General features: G+C 36.8%; 2 protein-coding genes across 2 annotated transcripts; one reads left to right on the top strand and one right to left on the bottom strand.

Moving 5' to 3' along the window:
• Positions 1-1,302: 1,302 nt before the first annotated feature.
• Positions 1,303-2,971, bottom strand: LOC119079710. Its single transcript, XM_037187767.1, has 4 exons — positions 2,629-2,971; positions 1,999-2,568; positions 1,856-1,936; positions 1,303-1,795 (listed from the first exon to the last, which is right to left on the bottom strand). Exons 1-4 carry the CDS (start codon positions 2,825-2,827, stop codon positions 1,413-1,415), a joined length of 1,233 nt encoding a protein of 410 aa, XP_037043662.1. The 5' UTR covers positions 2,828-2,971; the 3' UTR covers positions 1,303-1,412.
• Positions 2,972-5,002: 2,031 nt separating this feature from the next.
• Positions 5,003-5,987, top strand: LOC119079712 (60S ribosomal protein L23). Its single transcript, XM_037187769.1, has 4 exons — positions 5,003-5,147; positions 5,349-5,432; positions 5,551-5,678; positions 5,742-5,987. Exons 1-4 carry the CDS (start codon positions 5,135-5,137, stop codon positions 5,937-5,939), a joined length of 423 nt encoding a protein of 140 aa, XP_037043664.1. The 5' UTR covers positions 5,003-5,134; the 3' UTR covers positions 5,940-5,987.
• The last annotated feature ends 4,062 nt before the right edge of the window (positions 5,988-10,049 follow it).

Here is a 10,049-nt window from a genome sequence, read left to right as displayed (position 1 = left end):
TAGGGAATCTGAGTCTACTGTCAATTGCTGACTATTATAATTCTTTGAAATTCATATGCATTTATTCATTCGATAGCAAATGGTCAAGTGTGGTCATATATCATTTATTTGGACAGTTGGAAATTTCAGCTTAGAATACCGTCGAAGATTTAGATTTTCCATTAAGATATTTTTGATGGACATTGTCAGACAGTCAGAGGCAGTGACATTTCAGCTTGAATTTTCTTCAGCTGATCCACACATTTAATCAAAACTGTTTATATGGTTGAAACGCACGCGCGAGGTAGTGATAACATCGTATAAAGATGTATCCACAGTTTTGATTGTTTCTGTGGATCAGGTGAAAAAAATGCCGAAGCAAATTCATGCTGAAATTTCACTGCTTCTGACTGTAGGAACTTTGAGAATTCATTACCTTTCGAAAATACAGAAGTTTCAGAATTGATTTCCTTTCAACTTCATATTGAAGTAATCTTCATATTGAATTGACTGTATTGGCGAATCTGTTATCGAAAACGACACCAATAATAAACGACAAGCTCTGACTATTGAGGTCTTACATAGCAAAAGCATGTTCAAAACAAATGAAGTAAAAGAAATCAGCCTCTGAAAATCTTTGATCAAATGAAGTTAATAGATCAGATGGTAATACGCTTGTAGTTTGTGACTCTGTTACTTCTTTTGTTAAAAATACACAAACAGAATCTGTAATTTGTTTAAACAAAGGTTTTTTCGATAGCAAATGATGTAATGTTTCAGTACAGCTCTATACAACTCAAATGAAAATCGTTCCCTAAGCAAATAGCCTAATAGCCTAGCGCTGTGGGTAAGTTCGACTGTTGCATTTAGTCCGTTGTGAATTTTTAACATACATCGAATGATATATGTGTATGCCAACTTCTTGGACACTTGGTCCAACACAAAATTTTCGTCAAGTTAGTTTTTCTCGTAAAAAAAAAACGAATGTCGCCGAAGTTATGGAGACTTGGTTGTTGAATTTACGTCTACAAAAGACTCAGACATTTTCGAGGTCAAGGAGCTTAAGGAGGTACAAAAGTTCGAAAATACCAATTTGGTTCTATGCAGTTTTTGGAAATACTTGTGAATGACCACCATATCGACATTTTCGGTAAAAATATGCTGCTTCGAGGAAAATTCGCCACTCGGTCACATAATGTGGATGCATCGCAAATGATTTATTTTACAGATATATTTCAACAAACGAGCAAAATTACGGTTTCAGTAAATACGAGAGCATTAACAGAACCCGAGGAAAGACGAACATTAAAAAAAAGTCAAAAATTTTGTTCGCCTATCGGATATTTTTATGAATTTATTTCTTCGGAGTGTTTTCACATAAAATATATCAAACGCAGTGACTGTACTGCCCCAGACTGTTCGGCATTATGACATTAAAACATTTTGCCATTACGATTGCCTGGCCCAGCGACTGGAACTCTACGTCGTTTAATAACTCGATTAGCTGTTACCATACCAGGAGCATTGTTGGCGTTCATGTTCATGTTTGATTTAGCCACATACTGTTTGAGACAGTTAAGAACTTGTTGCTCCAAATTGGCTGGTACATTTTGCGCTTTAGGGGGAGCTTGCGGTTGACTGTTGTCACGTCGAACATCGTTGGGGGAATCTTCTTCCTTGTCCGGTACGATATGGTCATTAGGTATAATTGAAGTGTGCACATAGACTTTTTGTAGTAAAGATTCATCCACTTCCGATTTGTTGGCTGGCGAATTTTCGTCAGTTGTGGCCGCTTCTTCGGGGTAAACAGGACCGGCTAAAAGTTTAATTTGTATTTTCATGAATAATGTCCAACAGCACAACACTTTACGTTTACCTTCATCTTTGTAAATTTCAAACGGCTTTCCGACGTCCGAGCTTGCACGGATAACCAATCTGCTAACGTTGTTACAACCACCTTGGACAGGAATGGAAAATTAGTAACTTGACACAAGATAAAGCTGCTTCTCGGTGAATTACCTGGATGCAGTTCCTGCAGTTGGTGGAGAAGATCAATGATATTTTCGACAATATGCTCATTAGCCATACCATGTCGTCCAACTCGAATAATACTTTTCGATTCTTGGTCGTCTGTTGGCTGTGTGTACATGCAGTAGACCATTCGTAAAGCCTTATGAATCTTATCAGCCAATGTAAGATGGTCGCTAAAATCAGCCGGGAACGCCGCACGACCTTCGTGAAGCAATTTCGTTCCAAGGAAAGCATTCACTTTAGCGGCAATATCCTTGTCAACAATGAACTGTTCATACAGAAATGCAAGTTTACGTCGTTCTTCGTAGCCAGCATAATCGTTCAACAGCTGAGACAGAGGCATGAATGTAATTAGCTTCTGGTCGATGCCATTGTTGCGAAAAAGCGTTTCATAATGACTGATTGTACGTTCCGGTTTAGCCAATTTGTTGCCAGCGATTCGTACGTCCTTCACAATTATCAACGCATTCGAATCGTCGTTGTGACAGGAACGAGCAGTAGCAACTCGGCTCAAATTAATCGGAATGTGAGGATGCTTGTGACTGTAAATCTCCAAGTCTAAAAGGAGAATTCAGTCTAATTAATAAGCAATCAGATGATAACTGAGGTGTAACTTACTAATGTAAGAGTCTTCAGGCAACAAACGCGGGCTGATGTACAGCTCAATGTCTATGGAGTTTTTTAAATCCTCAACATGTTTCTGTATTGACTGGCTGGAGAAAATAGTGTCGAATTTCTCTTGTTGAAACGGTGCCGGTGACTTGTGGTTGGCGAGCATCCATTTTCTGGTAAATAAAACCTTTGGATCGGGCGTCATTACTTCCTTGGAGGTTTTGTCGTTGATTTAATGTCTTAATATCAATATGTATTTAGGATGATCGATCGAATCGACTCAAAAAAACACAATTCAAGAAAACACAAGAAGACAACAAATTTCAAAATGGTGTTCAGGTGTAAACAAATTTACATTGTAGATGGTGCGGAAGTCGACGGCTTCATGTTCATTCTAGTATTTTTATTTTTTACTTCCACTACGACGCAAAAAATTTCGTCTTTGGCAAATAGGTTTCTTCCATCGTACGGTAAAACAAGGCTGTATACTTTGGGGAGGTCACGCTGATACAGATACGCGGGTTACATACCACAGTTGATGATAAAATGGCCGATTTCATACAAAAATTCACCTACTCTGATGATTCTCGTCGTCTTGATGATGTGGTGAATTTTTTGTATATGTAACGTCATCAGAAGTGGTGTGTTCCCGCGTATCTAATAAAATGGCGGTCTGCGTGACCTCCCCAAAGTATACAGCCTTGCGGTAAAAAGGGTAAAAAAGAATTTTGACAGGCCGAAAACAACCGACCGTCTTCCACAGAAGCAAACATAACCTCAACTTAAACAAATTTGTTCGTTAAAACTTCAAAGTGAGGTTGTGTTGGCTTCTCTGTGGATGACGATTGACATTTTGAATGGCCTTGGAAGAATCCTATGGTAAAAGTTGTTTTTTATTGTGCGTAGCGTGATAACAAAATGCATCATTTTATGTATCAATGTAAATCACGCCGACGCAAGATTCCTAGCAGCCACTGTGAATTTCCATATAAAAAAGTTTATTTTTGTATCTATAACATGACCGGTGGCACCACAATTTCTGATGCAAAAAGACTTCATTATAGACTACATTAAGTTCTGAAACAACAGATAACCACGGATGCGGGTGACACAAAATTTTATAAACTCACTTCAAATAGTTTTAGAAATCAATTTGAAGAAAATATTTTTTTGCAAAATTCAGAATTTTGTTTTTGTTAAGATACACTTTTCATATAAACTTTGCGGCCCTTGACGCAATTTGTGTGTCACCGCTTTCGTGATCAACTCAGGGTTGTCTGAACCTGTTCTTTCAGAACCTTACATTAGCAGTCCTGATCCTTTCGATAATTACGTCATACGTTTATGCAGTCCTATTTGTACACAAGACGGCCATACTATCCTAATACGTTCAGTTTCTTACTCAAGGACAGCAAAAGATTGCAAATACACTCACAAAGGCACTTAAATTTTGACAGTTTAGAAAATTGTTGTTAAACACACTCATTACAGATTGTATGAAACATAAACTCAAGTCTGAATTCACAGTCACCTGTTTTCATTCCATTTTGTCTCGTCTTACGTGAGTCGGTATTTCTTACAATAGAGCATATTGTTTGAAGTGACAACTGTCACATGAACGCAGGCAAAACGGAATGGAAAAGGAAGACTTTGAAGGCCCCATTAAAAAATATTGTATCAAGTTGAAATGTCACATAATCTGTAATGAGTGTGCTTAACAACATTGACGGACTTACGGCTGAACTGAAAATTTAAAATTGAAAGTTTTAAAGCCAAATCAAACGCAGCGTTACATTGGGTTAATTAACGATCTCGTTCATATCAGAGTGCATTGAAATTTCTTTTTTAAGTCACTTGTTCATTCTTGTATGTACATTTCCTGATTCACAAATTGTGAAGCGCATTACGGCTTGAATTTGTCTAAATTTTCCACCCGTGCCACCGCCTTCGTGATCATCTTGAAAGTGTCGTAACCTGTGCCGCCATCATATCCACTTTGAGGCTTCGTGGAAAACTTCTAGCTAAAAGTTTTAGTACCGACAGTTTACATCATAGAGTTGTACTTGAGAGAGTGTAACTACGTGGTATATAGGGATTATATCTTTTGATTGAGGTGAAAGATAAAACTAATGACAAAAACAACTAACGAATAGGTTTCCGTCGTTTCCTCAAATTGAAAATATATAAATTGGAAATAACGAAATAAAATCTTCACTTCTTTTACTTCAGCTTAGCTGCGAGGACTCAGATAATATTAAGAACAAACTGGTCAATTCTTTAATTAAGTAATAAGTAATTTAAAAATTCTTTTGAAGAATTTGTTTCTTCTTACCCCGAAGAAATATTATCGCATAAATTGACAGTGTACTCAAGATTGTACCAAACTTTACCATTCAGAAATTGTCCTAGCATCAAACATAAACGTCAATTTAGTTCTTTTAGAGGTGGCACTATTGTAGCGGAAACACTTGATCTGTCTTTCTGAAGTTTTTTTCGAAATAAATCGCCTGCAATGTCTAAAAGAGGTAAATTTTTTAAAGAAAATCGTATTTAATCGCTTGTTTTACTTGTTAATATTGATCATCTGGATGCTTTAAGCACCGATGGTCGATAAAACAATGGAATAAATAAGTTATTTCCCGTCAATTGTGAAATATACGAATTATTACTTGTCACCTATGAAACTTGTTCGCTAATATGTTTCTTGTTTTGGTTTTCCCTCTAAGGACGAGGAGGTTCAGCCGGAGGAAAATTCCGCATTTCGCTGGGTTTGCCAGTAGGAGCAGTAATGAACTGTGCAGATAACACTGGTAAGAAATCGGAATTTATTTTACATTGTCCCTTTTTGTTCTCTGTAATGTCAACTGTGATACATAACCTCAATCAACGTTGTCTCCGGTCTCTTAAACAAACTATTTCGTTCTATAGGTGCCAAAAATCTGTACGTCATCGCTGTCCATGGCATTCGTGGTCGCTTAAACAGATTACCCGCAGCTGGTGTTGGTGACATGTTCGTTGCTACCGTCAAAAAGGGTAAACCAGAATTGCGAAAGAAGGTAAGATAGCGCAATTGAATTGCTCCCGTGTGTCAAATGACTTATTCGATCCACGTTTCGTAGGTAATGCCAGCCGTTGTCATCCGACAACGTAAACCATTCAGAAGGCGTGATGGTGTGTTCATATACTTCGAAGACAATGCTGGCGTTATCGTAAACAACAAAGGTGAAATGAAAGGATCAGCTATCACCGGGCCAGTGGCGAAGGAGTGCGCTGATCTTTGGCCGCGTATCGCATCGAATGCTAGTTCCATAGCATAATTTGATATATGACCGATAAGCCACAATAAAATCTTCACAAATGGAGAATTTCGTTGTTTTTTAGTGTGATGATGGAGCTGTTGCATCGAAGTGGATCGATTTCTTGAAAATGAAATATTTAAAGCGGTGTCGTAAGTTTCTGCGGATACAACGCGACGACAGATTTCAATGACTATAAATGCTCAAAAATTCCAGTTTCAAAGAAGAAGAGAACTCTGCTTTTTTATGTCAGTCAGTGGAAAAGGTAATTTTCAGAGATGATCTCATCATTGGAATTTCGTTTTCTAAACAGTGAAATTTCTTGAAAATTATTCTTTGGTCTGGTCATTTCGATTCGGTTTTTCTGTTTCCCTGTGTAAGTGTTCGACGTTTGACAAATCTCAATTTCCAACAATTGCAATAAATCGCATCTCAGCACTGCGTGAGTGCATTACACAATTACTTATTTACTCTGTATCCCACACTGATCAAGGGATGATAATAAAGGAATCGTTTAAAAAAAAATAAAAAAAAGCTCCACGTTTACTCCACTCATATTATTTAAGGAAGTAATTCGAAGAGCCAAATTACACACATGGAATTTTGAAAACCGACACATTTTCTGTTTCTGTGTTTTACTTGACTTTCTGATTTCTCCATATAAAAATACATGCAAAATTCACAAAAATCTAGTAAACCACGAAACAGAAAATGTGTCGGTTTTCGAAATCCCGTGAGTGTACTTTAAGAAATCACATGAGTAATCGAATTGAGTGTGTATGAGTCGTACAGTGAGCCCACTCTTAATCTACCTATAATATTTACTGCCAAGTTTTCATTTTTTAAAGAATTTTTAACATTTCAATTTGAATGATGAAAACTGATGTGTAGTTGTTGTTGTTGAAGTTGCCCGAATTTCAGAATATTCCATTAAAACATTATATGTTTTGACATAGCACTGTCTGCTAGACAGTGCGTTGGTTTAGATTATGAAGACATTATAAAGTTAGGCTTCTGCGAAAACTGAGAAAATTTGTTTAAAAATTTTCTGAAAAGAAGTGCTAGGATTGTTTGGTAAGTCGAACAAAGGAGGTACTTGTAATCAATTTGATTTTGGTCAGCCTCTCTATACTTTCATTTCTTCAATATGGGATATGCGCACGCAGAATAATGCGCAGGCTGGAACTTTAGACACCCTGGAAAGTAGTAAAGGAGTCGAGGGTTACCTCCAAATAAAATTTAAAAAATCTAAAATTTAATTTTTGATTTTCAGAAATTTTTTTGGAGGTATTCTTCGACTCCTTTACTGATTTCTAGGGTGCCTAAAGCCGACAAGTCACAGTAACTGGTAAAGTGTTAAAGAGAGAGTCAAATCGGTATAAAGTACTTTACATACCTGCAATACATGGAGAGGAACTGGATATTAAAAACGAATCTTTGATGCGCAACTTTTGGCAAATGAAGAATTATTTTAGAAAACGTGATCTACAGTTTACCATATTTGGCCAAAATTTGGCAATCATGTTCATCACCGGCAAGCCGTTAAAAAAAATTGTCTTGGTTTTACGATTCATCAAAACGGCTTATTAAGGTCGCTCTGCATAACATTGTCATGCAATTACGCTTCCATTGTTAGCCGAAATTATGCTCTGATGGTCGAAAGCGAATTTGTGAATATATCAGTTAATCATTACAGTTTGAGCAGGCAAACTCCGAAAATTTCAAAAATTGGACTTCGAAAATCTCATGAAAATCCTATAAATCCGCATCAAGATTAATACAATCAGTGGATGACTAAAATAAGATGAAAAATTTCGCAATCACATATCGGACGTACTTCTAACTTCTAGTCACATTTTATCAAAGTCTTCATTTTTGTATGTAATGACGAGACAAACTTCGTTAACTTTGACTCAATCTCAAAACCTCCTTTAAGTCCCCGACAATTTTTGTGATGACAATTTTTGTTATGTCACAAATAATTTGTGACAACACAAAATATTTGTGACATCACAAAAATTGTCATCACAAAATATTTGTGATACTCAATATTTGTGATGTCACAAATATTTTGTGTTGTCACAAATTTTGAGCATCACAAATATTTTGTGATGCTCAATTTTTGTGATGTCACAAAATATTTGTGATAAAATTTTTTGTGATATTAGAAAACGGAAAAATATGGGTCATTCGTAAATTTTCATACAACGAAAACAAAGAAAACTTAAGTTTCGCGGCGAAAATCAAATTTAAACTCGTAGCTCATAATAAAAAGAGGTACCAGGGACCTTATTAAAGTAGTGGCCAAAAGTTGTCGCCAAAAAAAGCTTGTAATCCGCTACCTTTTTCAAATCTCATCAAATCCTTGGACGTATAGGAAAGTAAGTTTTGGTTATTATCACAGAAATACGCGTAAGTGCAAAAAGTAAAAATTATCTATATAGGAGAATTTCGCATTTTTTTTCGACTACTTTATCCTATTATAGGCAAAAGTAGTCGCCCAAAATAAAAGCTAATAGAGATCGTTCTATTAGAGATCTCGTTACATTATGTAAAAGGGAAAATGCTATGGGCTCGTTCTATTAGAGTTTTCGTAACAATTTGTAAAAGGGACAATCCTGTGAGGTCGAACTAAATGCCTTTACGGCGTGAAGAGTTACACAGACTAATTATGAGACGATGCGAGAGAAAAAAAATTAACTCCTAAGTTACCGACACCGTTCCGGCGCCCGGCTCGCATTGCGGCCCTCCGCTTCGCTCCGGGGCAATGGGCCGGATCGCTGTAGGGACGAAGAATTCATCTTTTTACGAAATGGATACCAATTTTCATTGCACATGAAAAGGCGTTTTAACACGCCGAGCGATCCGGCCCATTGCCCGGAGCGAAGCGAAGGGCCGCAATTTTTTTCCTGTCGCATTGTCTAATAATTGGCCTATGTATTTCTTCTCGCCTTAAGGGCGTTTAGTTCGTTCCTACGGAATTCATCCTTTTACGAAATGTAACGTAAAGGAGTTTCGTTCGTCCGTACAGAATTCATCTTTTTACGAATGAATACCAATTTTTATTGCACATAAAAAGGCGTTCTAACACGCCGAGCGATCCGGCCCATTGCCCCGGAGCGAAGCGGAGGGCCGCAATGCGAGCCGGGCGCCGGAACGGTGTCGGTAACTTAGGAGTTAATTTTTTTTCTCTCGCATCGTCTCATAATTAGTCTGTGTAACTCTTCACACCGTAAAGGCATTTAGTTCGACCTCACAGGATTGTACCTTTTACAAATTGTAACGAAAACTCTAATAGAACGAACCCATAGCATTTTCCCTTTTACATAATGTAACGAGATCTCTAATAGAACGATCTCTATTAGCTTTTATGTTGGGCGACTACTTTGGCCTAATAGGCTAAAGTAGTCGCCAAAAGTTGTCGCCGTAAAATACAAAATCCTCCTATATATAGAATTTTCACTTTTTCCACTTACGCCTATTTCTGTGATAATAACCGAAACTTACTTTCCTATAAGTCCAAGGATTTGATGAGATTTGAAAAAGGTAGTGAGATTACAAGTTTTTTTTTGGCGACAACTTTTGGCCACTACTTTAATAAGGATCCCGGTACCTCTTTTTATTATGAGCTACGAGTTTAAATTTGATTTTCGCCGCGAAACCACCATCTATCCGTGCACTTATGCCGTTTAGCATTCCGTTTACGAACGAACAATGGAAGTTCCTCCCACTTTTTATTGTTATTAAAACGTAAACGAAGAACTAAACGGTGTAAATGCGATTGCGGCTTAAATTTTTTTTTTCGTTGTATGCAAATTTACGAATAATCCATATTTTTCCGTTTTCTAATATCACAAAATTTTTTATCACAAATATTTTGTGATGCCACAAATAATTTGTGACATCACAAAAATTGAGCATCACAAAATATTTGTGATGCTCAAAATTTGTGACAACACAAAATATTTGTGACATCACAAATATTGAGTATCACAAATATTTTGTGATGACAATTAAATGATATTGAGTATCACAAATATTTTGTGATGACAATTTTTGTGATGTCACAAATATTTTGTGTTGTCACAAATTATTTGTGACATCACAAAAATTGTCATCACAAAAATTGTC

The sequence above is a fragment of the Bradysia coprophila genome, unplaced genomic scaffold, assembly GCF_014529535.1.
Source record: "Bradysia coprophila strain Holo2 unplaced genomic scaffold, BU_Bcop_v1 contig_326, whole genome shotgun sequence".
Taxonomy (NCBI): Eukaryota; Metazoa; Arthropoda; class Insecta; order Diptera; family Sciaridae; genus Bradysia; species Bradysia coprophila.
This window is presented reverse-complemented; position numbering and strand designations above follow the sequence as displayed.